Below are 20,187 nucleotides of genomic sequence, written 5' to 3'. Positions count from 1 at the left end.
GGTCATTATTCTGTTCTTAATGCAGGTTGTCTGCCATTATTTGTCTTATGGAACTTTGTGAGCAGAGGTTATGATTGAAAACATGCTGCTTTGGCCCCTTAGAGCTGTGCTCCCCAATTCAGAGCACCTGACATTTTTATGCAGGTCTGTCCATTTGATCTGCAGGAAATCTTCCAATAGCACCACATTGTACTGTGAGATGAAAAATGCCAAGTGGGAATAAAGCGTTGTTGGATGGGAGAGCAGTGTGTTTGCACAGCAGGCACAGGAGATTTGGGAGAGAGCAGAAGCAGAGAAGGTGCTGACTTTTTTTCTGTGAAAAAAACCTGAGCTTTGAAAGTTTTACCTTTACCTTACAAGATCTGGAACTGAGAAGAAATTAAACTGCTAAATTATGTGCAACTTCTTAATCACCTCTGGAATTTTCAAGACTTAGTTGTTGCTTGGCTCAAGCTCAACTTTTGAAATTGGTGCAGAGTGCTTGATGGATGGTGCCCGTGCATTTTAACATTTGAACTTCCAAAGTCACAGAAATGCTTTGGGTTTGAAGACACCTTAAATATCGTCCAGTTCCATCCTCCTGCCATGGTCAGGGAGCACACACATCCACCTTACCAGTGCAGGTTCAGGTGTCACCTGCTGGGCAGGCTGTGGTGAGCACCTGGCAGCGCTGCCCTGCCCTGGGAGGTGAGGGGAGGGCCGGCGGAGCCAGGGCAGGGTCCCGGTGTCCCGGGCAGGGTCCCGAGCCCCGGGCAGGGTCCCGAGCCCCGGGCAGGGTCCCGGAGCCCCGGGCAGGGTCCCGGTGTCCCGGGCAGGGTCCCGAGCCCCGGGCAGGGTCCGGAGCCCCGGGCAGGGTCCCGGTGTCCCGGGCAGGGTCCCGGAGTTCGGGCAGGGTCCCGAGCCCCGGGCAGGGTCCCGAGCCCCGGCAGCGCTGCCGGGCTGCCCGGCCGCCCCACGGCCGCTGGATTTCGGCCGCTCCCCGCTCCCGCCGCGCTGCGGGGATGTCACCGCGCGGTGCTGTTGGTCTTCTTTTTATCTCCTGCTTCCTTCCCCTTAGCAAACTTCTGCTTTTCCCTGGCAGAAGAGGCTGCAAGTCACGAGGCTGTGTACACTGTTTTCAGCCGGCAGCTCGTGTAAGCCTGTAAGGATTTTTCTTTTGTAAATAGGACGTCCACGGCTAGCACATCTGCCTGCTGACGCTGTTATTGTTGTAAAAAATGTTCTTTGAAGGACAGCTGCCTGTGTTGGATGTAAGCCCATCTGAAGCATGTTTGGAACCTATTTCCTGTCCGCTTTTCCAGTTTTAGCGTCTTGGTTTGAGCCTTTATCCTGGATCACACGTGTTTTAGTGGTGGGCTTGGCAGTGCTGTCTCAATGGTTTGACTTGATGGTCTTAAAAGCCTTTTCCAACCTGAATGATTCTGAGATTCTCTCCCATCTGCCTCTTGTGTGGCAGGTTTCCATACAGGCAAGGGGCTCCCATCAGGCTGCGTGCAATCCAAATCCCAGCACTTAGTGTAGCTGGCAGAGGCTCAGTTCTCTGTCAATGAAGTTTCAAATAATAATAGCAGCTGTTGAGTGGTTCTGGTGGGAAGGTCTGATGGCCCATAAAGTTTAACATCACAATGAGTACAGTGACAGGGCTGCTGCTTGGTAAATGTGGCCATGTGCACTGAGCAATGAAAGGACCACTCACTTCTAGTTCTCTTTGACTTGTGTGGATTCTTCAGGAGATTTGCCTGAGTGGAAAGACTCAAAATCTATTAACCTATTCTGTGTCATAAAGCAGTAAATTCACTTTCTTTTTAGATGGGATTGCAGAGAAAAGTACTGACCTTATTTCTGGCCACAAGTATTTTCCAGGTGACATTTTCTCAACTCAGATTATCTCTTGTGCACAGCTTCAGAGTGATTTTCACAGTAGTAATTATTGGGAAGGTGTCAATCCAGTAAACAGTCTGTATTGCTACTGTACAGTCTTCAGTTGGAATAAATTTTATTACACCAGTCCAGACTTGGAACACCTGTGACCCATCTGCAGCCCCAGTTGGGCAAGGAGTGCCTGCGAGGGCAGGAGTGGATTTGGGCAGAAACAGAATCCTCAGAAGGCTGATCTGGAGAATGCAGTAGTGATTTTCTCACATCTGTAACAACTCCTCTGTAAGTTCACCTGTCATTTTCCTAGGGCTTAAACCCACTCAAATTTCACCTAACATTTGAACTACCTGTATTTTATTATCTGTCATGATCTGTCCCAGGTGCCACCACGGAAGGGAACTGAGAAAGAATGGCTTTTTCACCTCTTTAATCCATTTAAGATGTCTAGAATGGTTGGTGAAACTCTTGAACTTGTCAGTCTCCTGCGTAGCAAAATACAGCCTGGTTAAATATAGCTTAAAATACACCTCATCAGTGGGAGATCCTTGGTAATGCAGCTTGGTAGCAGGATTTTCTAGCCAGTGTGCAATAGTGAATGTGATGTGACAGAAGAGAGTGATTGATTTTTTTTAAGTACTGATGTTAAATTTCTTGAAATCACTATGTAGAATCCTGGAACTCCATGGATATTTATGCACTTAGGTCTCTGCTTTTACGGCTGAGGGCTCTGTGCTTGTATTTAGCCTTGTTTCTGATGTTGTCTTTGAAGTCCATCTGAATTCTTATGATGCCAAGAGATGTTTTTCACTTCAGAGTGAAAAAGTCCTGTTTTGAATGTCGTTCTCACGAATGGGGCTTGTGACAAATGCAGAGAGTTGACATTTGTCTTTCTGAGATCACATTTCTGGAAATGAAGTAGACAAACAAAACTCCCCACCCCACTGTGGGAAAGGAGCTCTGACGGGTCTTGGAGTCACGGAGCTTTGATTGAACATTTGTAACTACGTGAGAGACCCAAATCTGAGTGTGTTGGGCTGCTTGACAGGAAAGAGAGACAAGATGAGTAAAATAATATCTGCAGAATCAGTCTGTTTCCCCAAGCACTGAGAAAACAGAGCATGTTCTGAGCAGTCTTGTAATAATTTTAATAATGCAGTTAGCATTGCTTCGGTTGCTCAGATTGCTTAGTTACCTGTCAGGGTGTTTTCATCCTTAAGTGTTTTAGGAAATCCAACACCAGGTTCTTGCTCATGTAAAGGAGTTAAAGTATAAACTCTCTCTGGGAAAAAAATTATTCTGTGACTTAAATAACTGATAGTGCCCTTAAGAGGAGCACACATCTTCAAGCTTGCTTTTCCCTGTGACCTTGCTGCTGCCCTTTGAGGGACCAGCTCGAGCCCCTCTGATGCGGGGTCTGTCCAGGCTGGACCAGCTGCAGACCCCAGATCAAACAAATCCAGAGCCTGGTTATTCTGAGAGGCTGGTGCATTCTGAGTGTGTGTGAGTAAATGTGGTGCTGGAGGGGAGGAAGCCCCAAGGCACACCCTTTGTGAGACAGGAAGCCTGTGGCTCCATGTCTGTTATTTCCAGTCAAAAGCAAAATAGCATATTTGATGGTCAGACCCTTCAGCTTCTCTTGCCTCAGCTGCTGCCAGGGCCCTGTGTTCCAAGAACCCCGTGGGAATGGCTCTGGTGGTGCCAACTTGCCCAACAAAAGTCTACATCAGTGGAGAGCAGAGTCTTTTGGGTGTTCTGCACTGTCTTCAGCAATCTGTAGCATCCCTGGTTCTGTTGGCACCTGACTGCATCTCACCACAGCAGTGGTGATGTCACCATGTTGCTTTATTTGGGTAAGAGAAAAGCATTTCCCCTCCTGCCTCCACCCCTGCCCTAGCCATGTGTGTGCATTCACAGCAGCCTTGCTCAGCACAAGCCTGTGTTCTGCTTTTCTGAGGAGGGAAGCTGGGACCCCTGTGAAGCAGGAACCTTCATGTTCTCGGCGCTGTAATTCCAGTCACTCTGAGGGAAGTGTCCCCTTGCTGAGGGTGCTGCGCTTGGCTCCAGCCCTTCTGATGGTCACTGCTCTGTGTAGCTCCCACTGATCTTGGGGAAAGAAGGAAAATCAGATCTCTTTAATATGCAGGTTGGTATTTGGAAGTTTTCAGAGCTGGTGGCCAGCTTGGGAGGGACAAGTGAGATCAGCAGAGCACACGAGGAAAAAGTACTGATATAAGCACATTACATCCCATTATTGCTCTGTAAATACAGGGCTCTAAAGGCACATGGCGTTTCTTAAAAATGTCAGAAATAAAATGAGCTTTTTCAACCTTGGCTATCTGACAGATAATACCTTTAGAGGTTGGGGGGTGTTTTGTTTACTGCAATGTGTCAGTGTGATGCAAGTCACAGTCTGGAAACAGACATAGGAGGTTGGGAACAATAAGCATGCAAATCCCTTGTGGAGAGTGGGCTGGGAGGCTCTGTGAGTTCCTCTTGCTCACAAAGCTGATCATCCTTCACTGGGTTTGTGAAACAACTCTATCATCAGGTAAAATTTTGGTTTGAGTACCAGCAATATGAAAACTGGGGACATGAAAACTCTCTCTCTTTGGCTTTCAGCTTACATTTCATGTGAAAACACTGCAAAGAAAACAAATGTGTGCAAGTAACAGCAAATGTGTGCACTGCAAGCACAAACCACAGCTTTTCCTCCTGCAGAGCTGCAGGCTGGTTGGTCAGAGATCAGCTCGTGGGCTGTGTGGGTGAGCTGGTTTCTCTGTTCTGCTCTGCACAGGGAGCCCCAAATGATGAGTCTGTGGTGATGCTGCTCTGTGAGTGGGCTGTGAGCTGTAGGAAGTCTGGGATGCTCAGGGCCATGGCTGTGGCCAGGCTTCTGGAGAAGAGGCAAGTGGAGATTGAGGCAGAAGTAAGTTTTTCTACGTCAGCACAGTGTGACAATTTGCCTAAAGAGTAAGACATTTCTAAGGAAGCCTCACTTTAATCTCATTACAAAAAGAGTGAGTTTGACATTTGGAGAACTGGGGATCTTTGCCATCAATTTACAGCCTAAAATTCTAAAAAAGTTAAGATGAAAAAGCCTTGTATTTAAAGCAAGAAATTGCAGCTTAACTCAGGCAGCTGTGTGTTAGCTGACTTATGTCTGCTAGAAGAGTTTCACTTTTAAGAGCTGCTTGTCCAGCCAAAGGGATGCCCAGGAGCTGGAGTCCCTTACAGAGGGGTGTGGGTCTGACAGCAGGGCTGTCAGCTGCTGGGGGACTCCAGCAGGGCTCCCAAGCCAAGATCCAATCTGAGGCAAAACTGGAGTGTAAGTCTTGCATTCTGTAGAATACCTTTGTTTCCTGGGGAAACAAGATCCTGCAGAAGCAGGATGCTGTAGTACCCTCTCTGATGTGAGCTGGTGTCTGTTGTGGCAGAAGATCCCACTCCAGCTTGCCTGAGCTGCCACATCTGGAGGCATCAGCACTCCTGCACATCTGCTGCAGCAGCAGCAGCTCTGCCCTGCAGTGGGGCTGGGGCAGGGCAGAGTGTCCCTGTGGCCCCTGGCACAGCTGCTGCCTTGGTCTGTGCCTCACGGGGTCTGCTGGGCATGGTCTTCCCAGGAAAGGTCCCAGCAAAGGAATGTGCTGTCTGCTCAGCCCAGCTGTGGCACAGAGCACTGTCCCACACAGGTGGGAGCACCCTCAGACTGCAGAAAGGCTTTTCCTTGCAGAAGCTGCTCTGCCTCGTCTGCTCTCACCCCAAACCACCTTAGGGGAAGGGAGTCACTGCACTGTTCCTGCCTTGCTGCACCCAAATCCCCACCCAAAGCAGGGGGGTCTGTGAGTGAGCAGTGCCACACCTTTGCCTTGTCTCTGTGTGCCAGTGCTCTGCCCCTCGTGGCACTGCCCGAGGGGACAGCAGAGCATTCCCAGGGCGAGAAGGGCAGAGATCACCGGCATCTTTTTAAATCCTTTCAGTCCAGAGAGTGTCAGGTGAAAGTATGGTGTGATATATACAGTTTTCTTTAAATTTCTTACCTTACTAGGTTTGGGTTCTGATTTGTTGCATGAAAATTGTTATGGAGATACTGAATGAGCTGTTTTGATTGCTTGCTAAAAATATGATTCGTATTTTGTCCATTTTGCAAGGATTAGAAAAAATATAACTTGATCTGGTTTTGTTTCTGAAATAATTTTGATTTGCAGGTGAAGATAACCTAAGCAGCTGGATGTTGCCAATGCAAATGGATTTTTAAATTTCAATTATTGATTATTCTACATATGCATAAGTTTTGGAAGAAATTATAAATTGGAATATTAATAAACTTAGTTGCTGTTTTATAAATTTATATGGAAGGAGATCAAACAAAGAGAACATGATGGATACTTACACTTTCTATCTTCCTTTTACAATTCACTAGAATTTTCTGCAATAACATGCTGTTAGCTTTTTTCATATTCATTGAAGCAGCAGCAAGGAGAGGCAGTAGAACTTGGCAAGAAGAAGAAATTTATTTACGAAGCCTGCAGGTGTGGTGTAAGCAGATACAATAATTTTTAACCAGTGCAGTTTAAAATCCCTTTTTGGAGTAAATAATACCCTCCAAAAAGCTTTTTGGTAATCTTGTCAAATCAGCTTTGCAGGTGAAGAACTGCTGTCCACTGATTTCTTCACTTATAGCTCCAAGTCCTTTAATATAGTAAAGGCACAATATTTAACTTAGTAAAGGTGAGTGCCATAAATAATAAGGTATATTTGGGGCTGAGCACGTATTGGCACGCGTGCCTGCGGCCTGGCGGGTCAGCGCAGCTCTCGGAGCTGCTGGTGGCGGCGTCCCGGCGGCTCAGGGTGCTGAGCGGGTCCCGCAGCCCGCGTTCCCGGGCCGCGTTCCCTCCTGCCGGGCTCGGGAGCGTGGGTGCTGCCGGTGGGCACGCTCTGCCCCTGCCTCACGGGCCGGGCGGCGGCTCTGCCCTCGCGGCCGGGAGCGCCTTCGGCTCCTTGGGGGCCGCCAACGCCTCCGTGAATTTCAGTCGGAACGCCCTGGAAAGGTGGTAGTAGAGAACGGGGTCGAAGCAGAGGTTGGAGACCGCCAACAGCAAGGTGCACTCCTTGGCCTTGAAGAGAGCCCGTCGGAGGCGGCAGCTGGCGCTGGCGTCGCCCTGGCTCAGCGTGTAGGGCACGCGCACGGCGTGGAAGGGCACGAAGCACAGCAGGTAGGTGGCCGTCACCAGCAGGACGTGTGCCAGCGCCCGCCGTGCGCGCCCGCCGCGCTCGCCGCGCCGGTGCCGCCGCAGCTGCCTCACCGCGAGGCAGTTGGAGACCAGGACGACAGCCGAGGAGTTCAGGAATATTGCCGTGCAGATGAAATTAGTGAACACGTGCCAGTCTCTCCCAAGTTTCGTTTTGAAATCAATGCATCCAGCTCCGGGTCTCTCCTCGATGTGTTTTATGGGAATAGCCATGTTAGGCACCGTGATGAGGAGAACCATGGCCCACACGACCGCAGACAGCGTCTTGGCAAAGCCAGGCTCCTGGATGCGGTAGATCTTGGAGCTGCGCATCAGCTGCAGGCAGCGATCCATGCTCACCAATCCCAAAAATATGATTGATAAATACATGTTCAGGTAGATGAAGCAGGCCGTGACTTGGCAGTGGAATATTCTCAGATTCCAGGATGCAATTCCTAGGTCAACAATAATCTTCACTGGCAGTGTCAGAGTCAGCAAGAAATCTGCAGTGAGGAGGTTGATTAAGTAGATGCTCATACACTTCTGTTTCTGGTCCTTCTGTGTGAATGCCCACAGTGCAAAACAGCTTCCAATAATTCCCATAAGAAAAATCAAATAGTAAAAATAGGTAAAAGGTTCCATTTCTTCATAGAGATGACATTCAGAAATGTTGCTTGACATTGTAAACTCCTTGTGTGAGCTGTCTTTGCTGACAGGAAGTATCACAGACCTACAAAAGAACCAAGACGATATCAATGACATCAGCCTTTCCTCAGCAACAATAGCTATTCTCTTAGAATTTTGTTTGATTAATTCTAAAAAAGAGAATGTAGTTAGGAAGAAATATTTTTCTCTCTCTTCATGCTGCTTTCCAATATTCAGGAGAGATTTGTTGTCATGCTGGAAGAATTAGGAATGTATTAGGATTTGTTTCTGAAAGCATAGAGCCTTCTGAGCAGTATTTCCCCTACATCAGCTTTTCTGACAGTGTTTGGTTCAACAACCTCCTCCAGCCAAAATGCTGGAGAAAATGGTTTGAATCTATTTAAGCATCTGGTTAATAACAATAATACTAAAACATCATAACCTTTGAAGGATTGAAGCTATGCCTGAAAAAAAGGTAGTATTTGTAGCATCCCCATTCTGTAAAAGTGTGTTGGGAGTTCTGAGGGAATGCACTGTCCAGCCAATATACAGATATGTCTGATGTGTGAGCAAATGGTCCTCATCAGCCCTAAGGGTTTGCAAACTGCTGTCTGCTCCTACTTGAACAGACAACTTGTATTTTTATGAAGCCTTTAGGAAAAGCACATTTTTGAAAGAAGCAGATAATAATTTTGCTCACTTTTTTTGTAGGCTTCAGTAGAAAAGGAAAGTAGAAAATTCTGGCCCTATTTTAACTAAATACCCCTCAAAGATGGAGGGGTTTTTGTTTGTCTGCAAGAGAGAATGGCTGTGGGAAAAGCTGTTCCTTTGAATTTCTTGGAACCAACACATTTATGTCTTGAGTAGCATCAGACTGCAACACTTCTATTTCTATATATCGTACAGAATATTTTATACAGTATAAGAGAATTACTGCACATGTAATTTAATCTGTTAAATTGCATCCAGATTTGCATCGTTTATAAAGCAAAATGATTGCAGATGCACCAAGTGGTTTAGAAAGTTGGAGAAAGCAGTGTGGTCCATGCAGCTGGCTCTGTGCAGGTGTCTCTTGTGCTGAGAACGGGTTGAAGCGGCTCTGGGTGCGGGCAGGCAGTGCTGCTGGCTGGGCTCGCTGGTGGGCAGGGGTACCCAGCACAGCCAGCCCCGAGGGGCGCTGGCTCCTGCCACAGCCAGGGGCTCTGCCAAAAGCTGAGCCCGACCTCGGGAGCGTTTGGCAGATGGATTTTGGGCTGTCCATTCATGGGGATGTAAACAGGCTGTGACAGACAGACTGAAGGCACCTACCTGTCCTGGTGGCCGGGGCTCTGCTGGGCATTGTCTGCAGAGTCTGATGCCCCCGACCGCTGCTCTCCCGGCCGGGGCTGCCTCTGCTGGGCACAAAACGTGGCTGTGGTTTCCAGAGGGGCTGACTGACGCAGTTAAACTCAGGGTTCAAATGGCTGAATCACGCGGAAATTACCCAGGGGAGCAGTGACAGGAAGAAAAAAGCGCTCAGAGCAGCCCAGAGCCTTCTCGTTCCTGTTCCTGGGGAGAGGCGTGCGGGGTCTGACTGAGCGGCGTCAGTGGCTGTTCCTTTGCTTTTGTTTTCCAAGGCTGGAACTCTGATTCCCCCCTTCCCCACACATATCTCACATTTAAAATCCATCTGAAATCAGGATTTCGCAATGTAGTTGTTCCTCATTTGTTCTAATACTCCTGCATGAAATTCTAGGTTCTGGGAATCTCATGGTGTTTGTTTTGCAGTTACACTTTAGTTGGCAGATCTGAAGACATCTAGGGGTTCTGCTGATTGCAATGAATATTCTAAATATTTGGATATTTTCCAAGCACTATTAAAAATAAAAATGACACATTAGAGAGGCTGGGGAAATCTTTATTTTTTTGTTTGGGAAACCATGAGAAATGATCTGACACCGTGCTGAGGGTGAGGTACTGACAGCAATACGGAAACTCCAGCTGGTGGCCCTTGGTTGTAATTGAGAATCCACAGGAATTTACAAACCCTGCACCAGAGCTTTGTGGAGGAACAGATGAAGAATGTCTGGTTCTAGGTTTAGTCATAAACTGAAGGTTCAGACCATATTTGTCAAAATGTTTTCAAAGCTTAATAATCTGTAATGATCCTGTGTCCAGCTGTGAGCAAACACCCACTCATTTTGTAGTGTTCTGCTCATGCAAAGCTGATCTCCCTCTACTTGTAGGGTTGTGTTTAAACCCAAACTGCAGCACTGGCAGTTGTTTCTGTCTGTGTGTCTCTGTCAGCCAGTCTCCCCTTTTCTGTAGAGTCAGTTTACAGATCTGGGAACTTTTCCAGGTCTAAAAAGACAAAGTGATGGTTCAGTGAACCTTTACTGCGTAATGGTCTGTCCTTCCTGCAGAGGTGTTATGGGAAAAGAGCAGATCTTGGAATGTGAGTTGTTCCCTGAGTGTGGGAGGAGCTGGCTGGGCTGAGGCCTGATGTGCTGGGAAAGGATTGATTTACCCAGTGCTGAAAAAAAATTGGTCTCAGTTCATCCAGCAAAGTAGGGAGGAAGGAGAGGAGATGGATCAGAGGCTTGGTTTGACCCTGGTGCTCCTTGGCACTTGTCACTCACAGCAGGATCAGGGGCATGGAACTATTTCCTGACTAGGGAAGCTCTTGGAGGAGGATTTTTTTCAACATGAGTGAAAAGCTAGAAATGTGGCATCCCTTTTGAACAGAGGTTTTGATCAGCATCTGTTTCCCTGGTGCCTTAATGTAGATTCTTGTCATTCTAATATCAGTAATCTGGTGAGGTGTGAAACAAATTCCACAATATAAATTTTTTCAAACCTTGCAAAGCAATTAAAAATTTATTCAAATTTATATTTTGGAAGTGTTTCCATCTATCTATGCCAGTGATGTTTCACAGCTGCAGTTATGTAAATTTATGTAGGCAAGTACCAAGCCCTGCCATCTAGGGAACGGAATGTTTTTGCCATAAATGACAAAAGATCTCTCACAAAGCACCGGATTCCCTTCCCCAGGCTGGTTCCCTTGCTTGGAGGGCAGAGCTTGCAGAGCCTCAGTCTGAGAGAGCCAGGGAGCTCTGAAGGAACCATATAAATATCTTTTATGCGTTTTCTTTAACAAAACCAGCACGCTGCCTTCTCCTGTAGTCCCCGTGGGCAGGTTCAGGCTGCAACCCCCAGAGCTCCCACAGCCCGAGGGACGCCCAGGCTGCCCCAGGTGTGGGGCACTGGTGCCCACTGGGATCGGGCTGGACCCGCTCTGCACTCGGTGGGAATTGGGTAGAGCAGAATTTGCCCCAAAAGCTGTGTGCGAACCCAGTGGAGGTGTCAGACCTTTAGCTGGAGTACAATCCTGTGGTGTGGTAGAATCCTGCTGCTGCTGTCCAGTGGTCTCAGATCAAGAGAAGTTACCCACAGCCTCAGAGAAGGTGCAAGGACAAAATGTTTAAAAATGTTTTGCCCTTAGATCTGTTTGGGCTAAAACAAAATGCAATGACAGAAAGGTGAATGACTTGTTATTTCTGTTCCCATAGCTTCTTAAGTAAAATGAAGATATTCAGCTCCAGAACCACTCTCTGAAATCTTTAGTGGATACTTTAGGCCCTGGTATGTTTTTCCAGTACAATAATAAAATCAATAAAAAAAAGCTCCTCTGAAAAATAAAGTTATAAAAGAGATTATATTTGTATAGAGCAGGTCGGTGGCTTTCAGCTGTTATCTTGGTACAGACAGAAGTGTAAAAATCATGGGAAAACTAGCAAACCATTCTTTCTGGATTTAAATGTACCAGAGTTTTTATCAGCTGTGCTTGTGTGCTTCCAGACAGCTCCATGATGTTCTTACCTCTTTCTGTACCAGCAGCAAGGGAGCTGCTGCAGTTTGGTGTGGACATGTTTCTGTTCATGGAAGTCCAGAGAAGCAGACTGGTGTGGTTTTGGGTCTGCTGGATTGTCCTTTCAGAGACCCACAGCCTGGAACTCCAGAGTGTGCTGTTCCAGGTACTCCTCTCTGTGTTTTTGAGATCCAGATGGGTCACGTCACACCCTAATGCCATCAGGGCACTGGCTGGAACAGTGAATTATTGAATATATTGGCACACACAATACTGGGCTTAGGCAGAGAAGGAGCACCTGGTGTTATGCTGAACCCCTCTCCTGCTTGTTGCTGCTTGTTATGTGCTCTGTGTCTTTGGGATATTTGTGTTCATGAATAACTTCCTGAAATGTGCATTATTGTGGAGACACAAACCTACACTATGTTTATACTTTCCCGAAGCGTATTTGATCTTCTGGATTTAGAAATTTCAACCTCACTTGAAGCTTTCAGCTTGAGGTGCAGTTTTTGATACAGCTTTTCTCTAAAGGGGAGGCAGAGGAAAAAATAAATAATGGGGTCAAGGCAGACATTTGCTGCAGACAGCACCAGAGTGAACTCCTTGGCGTAGTACAGTGATTTTTGAGACTGGCAGGTGAAGTGGGAGCTGGTCTGGCTCAAGGTGTAAGGGGTCCTGCAGAGGTGGTAGGGCACAAAGCAAATGACAAACACAAACATGATGGTGAATATGTTCCGGCTGGTTTTTCTCTTGGCCATGTCTGAGTTCCTCCGGAATTTTTTGTAAGAGCTGTATATTTTTTTGGATATAGAAGTGTAAAATATGATTAGCAGAAAAAAAACGATCCAGAAAATCCCTGTGCAAATGTAAGTGGTTGCTTTGTGCCACTGTCTGCCAAGCTCGCTTTTAAGGCCTATACATTTTCTGGAGGAATTGTCTTTAGTGATTTCATTAGTTAAAATCATATTTGGAAATGACATAATCATTAGTAACAGCCATATGATTGCAGAGACCACCTTGCTGTAGTTAACAGTGTGAACAAAGGAGGTGAACAAAGGCTTTACGATTTTGTAGTACCTGTCGAAGCCGATGAGGCCGAAGAAGGCGATCCCGATGTACATGTTCATGTAGAACACAACCGCCGAGTAGCGGCACACGAACAGGCTGAGCTCTGCGGGCGCCAGCTCTGAGTCTGCAAGGATTTTGAAAGGAAACGTCAGGCACATGAGGAGATCGGCCACAGCGATGTTCTTGAGGTAGACAATAAAGCTCTTAGTGCTGGAAACGTAGAGGAAGACCCAGGCTGCCAGGGCGTTGAGCGAGAGCCCTGCGAGGAAAATGAAGCAGTAGAGCAGCGGGATGACTGTTGTGGTTATCACCGTGCTGTGGCTGCAGTTGTTTCCTGAGGAGCTGGAGCTAGAGTTGAACATCTTGCAGTATCTTCATTCCTAGAAGCAGAGAAAAGAGTCTTGGTAGGACAGGGTAGTGCTGGGCTTTCTGCTAACTGCTCTGAGTTTTCTGCCCTCACTTCCAAACAAGCTCGCTGTGCCTCTCAGAAACAGCCACCTCCCCACACCTTCCCAGCAGGGAATGCAGAGACTTTTCTGTGGTGCCATCTCACCTCTGGTGCTGTTCCAAGGCATGCTGTTGCTTTGGACAGAGGATCCATTTGCTTCTCCGTTTGACTTTAACCTGTTGCCTTCCAGCCCAGGGCTGCCCCTTTCCTCAGGTATGAGCCCCCGTGCTGTGAGATGGCACTGACCCACAGCAATCTGGTGACTCTGGTTAATGAGATGTATTTTTTAAATGTTAAATGTGAATTTTAAACAGTGATTTACCATGAAAAATGAGGGATATGAATATTCCTGGTCAAAATGTTCTGTGAAAACTGCTGTTAGTCAAGTGTGGAGACACCCAGCGTACGGCAATACATCCGAGTGCTCCCTTGCAAGGAGCAGAGTTTGCTTTCAAATTCCAGCAGCCCAGCACACAGCAGTGTATCTGTGTTAGTTTGTCATGTGGGAGCTTGAGCTGGCTTCTCAAGTCAGTCAGATTTACATTTTAAAGACTCTCCAAGAAGAGATCACATCTGCTGTCTGCTTTGCTTTTCCAGAATGTTTGTGGGGGTGGATTATCCTCTGTGCAGAGGGCAGAACAAATATAGATATAAATATAATGCTGCTGTATTTGGCAAGTGAAACTCTGGGCAACTGGAAAATATGTGCCTTGGAGCTGGGAAAAAACCCACCTTGTCTTTTAGAAAATAAAGGATTTACTTTTATCCCCATTCTGAGCCAGTAGCTGATGTCTCTGTGGAGTGGGTTGGAGCCTGAGTGTAACCTTGCAATAGCTAGAAATGGACATTTTTCCTCAAATAGGTAAAATGGTCTCCTTTGGTGTGCTGTTTTCTGTAGCTCTGGTTGCAGATGGTGCAAAGGCTGATCAGGTTAGGTGTGTTTTGGAACCTGCATGGATGAGAGGAGCATGGGGTGGGTGTGCTACCCTGTGCACACCCAAAGCCTGCTCTGAGCCTTGTCCTGGTCATGGTCCTGCCACAGCAGCAGCTGTCCTGTCACTGTCATCAAGGCATTTGTTTTTGTTTGGCTGGGGTTTTAAAAGAAAAAGACAGTTTGGAGAGTAGGTGTTAAACTATCACATGAACAGGTGTGTTAGAGCTGGGAGGTTGTGTGCGTAGAGCTTGGGGTGATACTGCTGCAGTCAGAAGCATCTTCTGGAAAGGCACTAATAGCAAATGGCATTTTATTTAAACTTTCTCCCTCCAAGCTGTCTCAGCAGGACCCTCTCTCTGCACATGCTGCATTAAGAACTTGTTCCTTCTCTGTAGGGTTTTCCACAGCCAAGAACTCACAGGTGGGTCTGACGCTGCTGGGGCAGGACAGGAATGAAAAGACTTTGTTCAGAAGGCTGTGAGTAGAACTCTGATTCATTTCAAAATGCATTGCTCTTTATACAGAGCTTTGTGCAGACCAGCCCTATTGGTCCTGAAGTGAAAACAACTCAACCATTGGTGCACACTGCATGACACACAGTAGTAGAACTTAATTATAAATAACGTGAACAACAAGAGAGATAAAGAACCTTATTTACATTCTTTTCCAACAGATTCCCAGGCTTGTGGTTAGAAACTCTGCCTTTCTCTCTTTGGCTGAATCTGAGACCGACATGGGTCTTTCTGTGCTTGGACTTGGGGGTAGGCATTAAATTGTTTAGAAGTTCATGAAGTAGGTTTTGTGCTGAGGCATCATACAACAAAAGGATTATTTCAGAACTGTGTGACTACAGATATGGACGTCAAATCTTTGTGAAGTCCCCTGTGTCTGTGCAGCAGAGAGGACAACCTAGACAAATTTCACATTTGATACGAGCAGATCTGTCATTGAGACAGGCTCTGTACATCTTTCCATGTCTTTACCTTCCCTCTGCTGCCTGCTGTGGAACTTTGCTGAGGTGTAGAGCACTGTCCATTCCCAGGCACGGGGCCTCTGCTCTTGCTGGGACACCTGTGGGAGGGACAAAGATGTGTCCCCGTGTCCTGGCAGTGCACACCTGTGCTGCTGAGGGGCTCCCACAGCACGGCACAGAGCTGATCAGTGCTCACACATGCTTTCAGTCTCTCAGGAGAGCTTCAGGAAGGGCTAGGGACAGACGTGGAGCAGTCGTGTTCAAGCTAGAGCCTGTCACTGCACAGGAGGGGCTGGAGGCTCCTGTGTCCCCTGCTGAGCATCACAGCTCCGTGTTCATGGTCAGCTTCATCTGTTCTTTGTGTCGCCTTGTCACACTCTGCTCCTTTTGGAGTCTTGTCCTACTGCTGTGATTAGTTCAGCACTGACAGCAAACACTGTCACCTTCCTGGCCTGTCCTCTCTGTCACTTGGGGCCAAGAGTGGCTCCTGCAGAGGCTGCTGGAGGGAGGCAGGGGGAACGTGCCAGTGCCAGCATTTGGGAGGGGTGGCACTCAGAGCGAGTGTGTCAGTGTCCTTTGACACACAGAGAGAGTGTGTTAGTGCCATTTGGGAGGGGTGGCACTCATAGGGAGTGTGTTAGTGTCCTTTGGGAGGGGTGGCACACACAGCGAGTGTGTCAGTGTCCTTTGGGAGGGGTGGCACTCAGAGGGAGTGTGTTAGTGTCCTTTGGCACACAGAGAGAGTGTGTTAGTGTCCTTTGGGAGGGGTGGCACACAGAGGGAGTGTGTTAATGCCATTTAGGAGGGATGGCACACAGCCTTTCGTACTCAAGCAGCTGTTCTTGTTCAAATGCTTGGGCCAGCATAAAGTACATAGATTCTATGTGAATAATGTCAGCTAGTTTTGCAAAACCAGCAAACTTAATTCAACAGATGACCAAGATTGATTGGGTAAAATATGAAAAAGGTCTGAACTTTCTCAGTCTGCAAATCATGTTTCTTGGCAGAACACACAAAAGGGAAGCTGCATAAACCATTAGAAATGCTGAGTCCCTTCTGAGGTCAGACTCTTGTGCTGTCCCCTATGACTCTTCCACAGTAGCGTTAAGGCAACTCTTGACTTCTGTGACATGGCTGTCAAGTTTCAAAGTTCACCCTGCTTTACAGAACATAAGAATAATATTTATAAGTTGTTATATTTGTTTACCCTGAACTTACCAGAGGTTGTGTTGTTCCAAGTACACATTTTAACTGTTTATAGAAACTAATGCAGCTGTTTAATAAATATGTAGTACAGTTACTGGGTCAGGAACTGGTGACAGGATTGCCAGAAGTGTTTTTTGAACTGTAAGATGGAGTTAATCAGGGGAGGCAATCAGGCCGGATGGTACCTCTGCTCTTAGGAGGAAGCTGGAGAAGGAGGAAGCACAACGCACACCACAGCCACTGCAAGTTGTGCTGAGTGTGCTAAAAGAAGAACCTTATTTTAAGATTTTCTCTCTAATGTGGTAGGAATGTTGGTGCTGGTGGAACTCGCAGTGCTGTCTGTGCTGGTGTAATGCAGTGGGAAGGCTGCTGTGGGTGTCCCTGTGGGGCAGGAGGGTGCTGAGGCTCAGAGTACAGGCTCTGGGAGCTGTGCTGGGCACTGTCAGGGACAGCTGGGGGAACCTCCTCCCCCAAACGCTGGGGCCTGAGCGGTCAGGGCTGCTCGGACCCTCCTCTGTCCCAGAGAGCAGCCCAGCCTGGCAGCCTGTGGGGCGTGTGCCAGGTGGAGACACGCAGGTCCCTGGCTGGAATTCCAATGGCTGGAATTGCTGCTCTGCTCTGGAGGGCACAGCTTGCAGGCACCATGGAGAGATGTGGGTGCATTCGACTCGTTGCGAGTCTGCCAAGAGACTAAAATTTTATTATTTACTGTTCTTATTATGACATTAGTCATAGGGCAATGTCTGGGTTTTAATACTTGAGAGAATAAAAGTATGCAAAATAATGGGATATTTTAGCCTCTGGAAATGGCATCTTGGGTGGTAGTTCTTGTTTGGCATAGAATGTAGTGGAGGAAAATGGGATGAATGCTGGAATTAGGGTACAGAAGAAATAGGTGGCATTCCCGTTTCAGGAGGCAGTAAGGGAGGATCTGCCAGGGTGAAGATGGGATGGATTAGGAGGACAGAAGAAATAGGTGGCACTCCTGTTGCAGTAAGGGAAGCTCTGCCGTGGCATGGGATGTGGCAGTGCCCGGTGCCCCCTCCTCCAGCAGGGCTCCAGGAAGCAGCGCAGTGCTCAGTGCAGCTCTGACCACCCGTGGGGCTCACCCTTGCCCTCCAGCTCCTGATTTCAGACCCTTCAGGCATGCTGGCAAGGGCAGAGCACGCAGAAAGCCGCGCCTCTCCTCGGGCCCTCGGGCTGCCTGCGAGGACGGACGCGCGTCCCGTGGCTGGCGCCGTGGCTGCGGCCCCGGGGCCCGGTGGCACCGGGGGTGTGCTCAGTGATGGGCAGGACGGGCGGGTGGCTGCCTCCGTCCGCATTAACGGGACATCCCCCCTGGGATCCCAAAAGGCAGCCCAGGATGTTGCAGTGAGGAGGTGGCCGGGGTGATGCAGGAATGACCTCAGGGACATCACCTGTGATGTTCTCCTGGCACTGCAGCGAGCTCTGCTCTCTGAAGGACACGGAGCAGAGCCAGCAGGCACACGGAGCGGAGGAGATAAGGTTGTGTACTTCTCATTAAACCCCGGGCTCCTTTGGGCGCAGCTCAGGACGCCTCAAGGGCAGAATTGTATTTCTGTCTAGCAAAAACCACCAGTAACTGTTTCATTTCTTCCTCCTGTCCAGCAGTCTCTGTGCTCTTTTCTATCTGAAATTTAAGTTTTGTCTTCCTGACCAGCTATATTTTTCATTCTCTTTTTATTTCTGAATTTTAGACAAGAGTATGCATTATTCTGAGCATGTTTTTAACCTTAAAAGATTGCAGTCTGTGACGTATCTGTGTAAACCCTGATACTCAGATGGAAACTTGAATAATGCTTTGAATCCTTTGCACACAGCACAGTTTTCAGATCTAATTCAAATACTCAGGTTTTTAAATTAAGTCTCAAAATTCCTTCTATCTCACATCAGTTATCATATTGGAATTAGGCAGTGGTGGATGTGAGAGGGAATGTTGGGTCAGGTAAGAGTAGTTTAAGAAGTTAATAATAATAATAATAATAATAATAATAATAATAATAGATTGTAATGAAAGAAAATAACAAGGAGAGAGATAAACCCCAAGAAAAACAAGTGGATCAGCTTTTCTGGCATGCCCTTCTGCACTGGCAGGGCATGAGAAACTGCACTTGACTTGGTGCAAGCCCTGCTCATCTACAGCTAAACCATCAGGGTTCATCAGAGAACCATTATTCCCATCCCAAACCCAAACACATTTCTGTACAAGCTACTGGGAGAAAATTAACTATATCCCAGAGCTCTGGGTCAATAAAACATATTAATGTTTATTAGTTTAATTGTCCTAAAACTGGGTTTTTAAAGGTAGCAAAATGTGGCTCAAGAAAGTTTTCCCCTTTCATATTATATTTTAGTGGTAGTATTTATCACTCAAGTATTTTATTTTAAATCCTATTTTCTGATGTTTTAAACTATGAGTTTCACAGAGTTACATTTTCTCAGTCATAAATTAAAACAAAAGTAGTTGCTTAAAAAAAATATCTTTTTTAAGGCAGACAAGAAGAACCCTTGCCTGTGGGTCCTTTGTGTGCTGGAGCAGCTGGAGCCTGAAACAATAATTTCTGTACCGATTTCTGTACCGATTTCTGCAGTTAGTTAAAACTGCTCGTTTGCGTTAATAGTTGTTAGTGGTTTGCAGAACGCGCAGATGCTCACATTATTTGCCAATTTAAAAAATGAAATTGCGGTGGCAGTTACTTAAAAATACCCGAGGGTGTTCGGGAGCGTTTGCAGGGGACAGGAGCAGGTGATGGGAGGCAGCGTCTCACCTGGGCAGAGGTGTGGGATGGAGTGCGCGGTCCCGCTTCTGCTGAGCCGCTCCGGGAGCTCGGGCCCTCGGAAGTGCCCGGGGAGCAGCCGGGAGCCGGTCCTGGGATCAGCCGGGAAACGGTCCCGGGGATCAGCCGGGAAACGGTCCGGGGAGGGATCAGCCGGGAAACGGTCCCGGGGATCAGCCGGGAAACGGTCCGGGGATCAGCCGGGAGCCGTTCCCGGGGATGGATCAGCCGGGAAACGGTCCGGGGAGGGATCAGCCGGGAGCCGTTCCCGGGGATGGATCAGCCGGGAGCCGGTCTCGGGGATGGATCAGCCGGGAGCCGGTCCTGGAATCAGCCGGGAGCCGGTCCTGGGATCAGCCGGGAGCCGGTCCTGGGATCAGCCGGGAGCCGTTCCCGGGGATGGATCAGCCGGGAGCCGGTCCCGGGGATGGATCAGCCGGGAGCCGGTCCTGGGATCAGCCGGGAGCCGCTCTCGGGAGCCGCTCTCGGGAGCCGCTCTCGGGAGCCGCTCCCGGTCCTGCCCGGCCGTGCCCGCGCCCCGCCGCTGCCCAGCGCAGCCCGGCGAGGTCGGAGGATCGCGGAGCAGAAAGGGGAAGGGCGGGCGAGCCGGCCGGGCCCTGCCCGGCTGTGGCCGGGATCTCCGCCCGCAGCCGCCCGGCCGGAGCGCAGCGCTCGGGAGAGACGCGAGCGCGGCTGGCGCAGCAGCGAGAGCTTGAAGTGCTGGGCTGCACTTTGCTTTTCCCAAACTGTTCCCAGCGCTGGCTGCGACCTTTGCTGTGACGCATCCTGCCCCGAGAGCCGCGGCTCTGTGCAGGGGAGGGTTTGAACTGGAGCCATGGGCTTTTGTGGTGCCTGCTTGGGCTGGGAGATGGATTCTGGAGATACGTGATGTGTCTTTGGTGTTTGCCGTTTCCTTTCTCTCCTTTTTTTGTGCTATTCTTTTTTTTTTATCTTAAACACCTGCTTGGCTTCCTCCCTTCCCGTTCCTCCCCAAAATTTTCTGAGTCTTTGAAATCAAGCACAGAATTAGCAGAAATATATGGTAATAGAAGAGCTAATATCTTCTCTGTGAATGTAGGAAAGGAGTATATTTTGAGAGAGAGATGAGGTTTGGAGAAATAAATTGAGGTTTAAATGTTTATTTTAAAATTGTGAAATACGT

General features: G+C 48.1%; 2 protein-coding genes and 1 long non-coding RNA gene across 3 annotated transcripts in view; 1 reads left to right on the top strand and 2 right to left on the bottom strand.

The window, feature by feature from the left end:
* The window catches only part of LOC146766703 (uncharacterized), a 38,275-nt gene that overhangs the window by 786 nt on the left and 17,302 nt on the right, over nucleotides 1-20,187 (top strand). The window lies entirely within an intron of this gene.
* GPR171 (G protein-coupled receptor 171) lies at nucleotides 6,371-9,495 on the bottom strand. The gene is made up of 2 exons (XM_021544915.3): nucleotides 9,060-9,495; nucleotides 6,371-7,836 (listed from the first exon to the last, which is right to left on the bottom strand). The coding sequence occupies exon 2, from the start codon at nucleotides 7,785-7,787 to the stop codon at nucleotides 6,825-6,827; it is 963 nt and encodes a 320-aa protein (XP_021400590.3). The 5' UTR covers nucleotides 7,788-7,836; nucleotides 9,060-9,495; the 3' UTR covers nucleotides 6,371-6,824.
* P2RY14 (purinergic receptor P2Y14) lies at nucleotides 9,635-19,720 on the bottom strand. Its single transcript, XM_021544911.4, has 2 exons — nucleotides 19,017-19,720; nucleotides 9,635-13,046 (listed from the first exon to the last, which is right to left on the bottom strand). The coding sequence occupies exon 2, from the start codon at nucleotides 13,026-13,028 to the stop codon at nucleotides 12,015-12,017; it is 1,014 nt and encodes a 337-aa protein (XP_021400586.1). The 5' UTR covers nucleotides 13,029-13,046; nucleotides 19,017-19,720; the 3' UTR covers nucleotides 9,635-12,014.

The sequence above is a fragment of the Lonchura striata genome, chromosome 9 (assembly GCF_050655825.1).
Source record: "Lonchura striata isolate lonStrDom1 chromosome 9, ASM5065582v1, whole genome shotgun sequence".
Taxonomy (NCBI): domain Eukaryota; kingdom Metazoa; phylum Chordata; class Aves; order Passeriformes; family Estrildidae; genus Lonchura; species Lonchura striata.
The sequence above is the reverse complement of the archived record's forward strand: the minus strand, read 5'-3'. Positions and strand labels throughout refer to the sequence as shown.

Bases quoted from the DNA above. Each gene is read 5' to 3' on its own strand.
- GPR171 (XM_021544915.3), bottom strand. From the start codon at position 7,787: ATGTCAAGCAACATTTCTGAATGTCATCTCTATGAAGAAATGGAACCT.
- P2RY14 (XM_021544911.4), bottom strand. From the start codon at position 13,028: ATGTTCAACTCTAGCTCCAGCTCCTCAGGAAACAACTGCAGCCACAGC.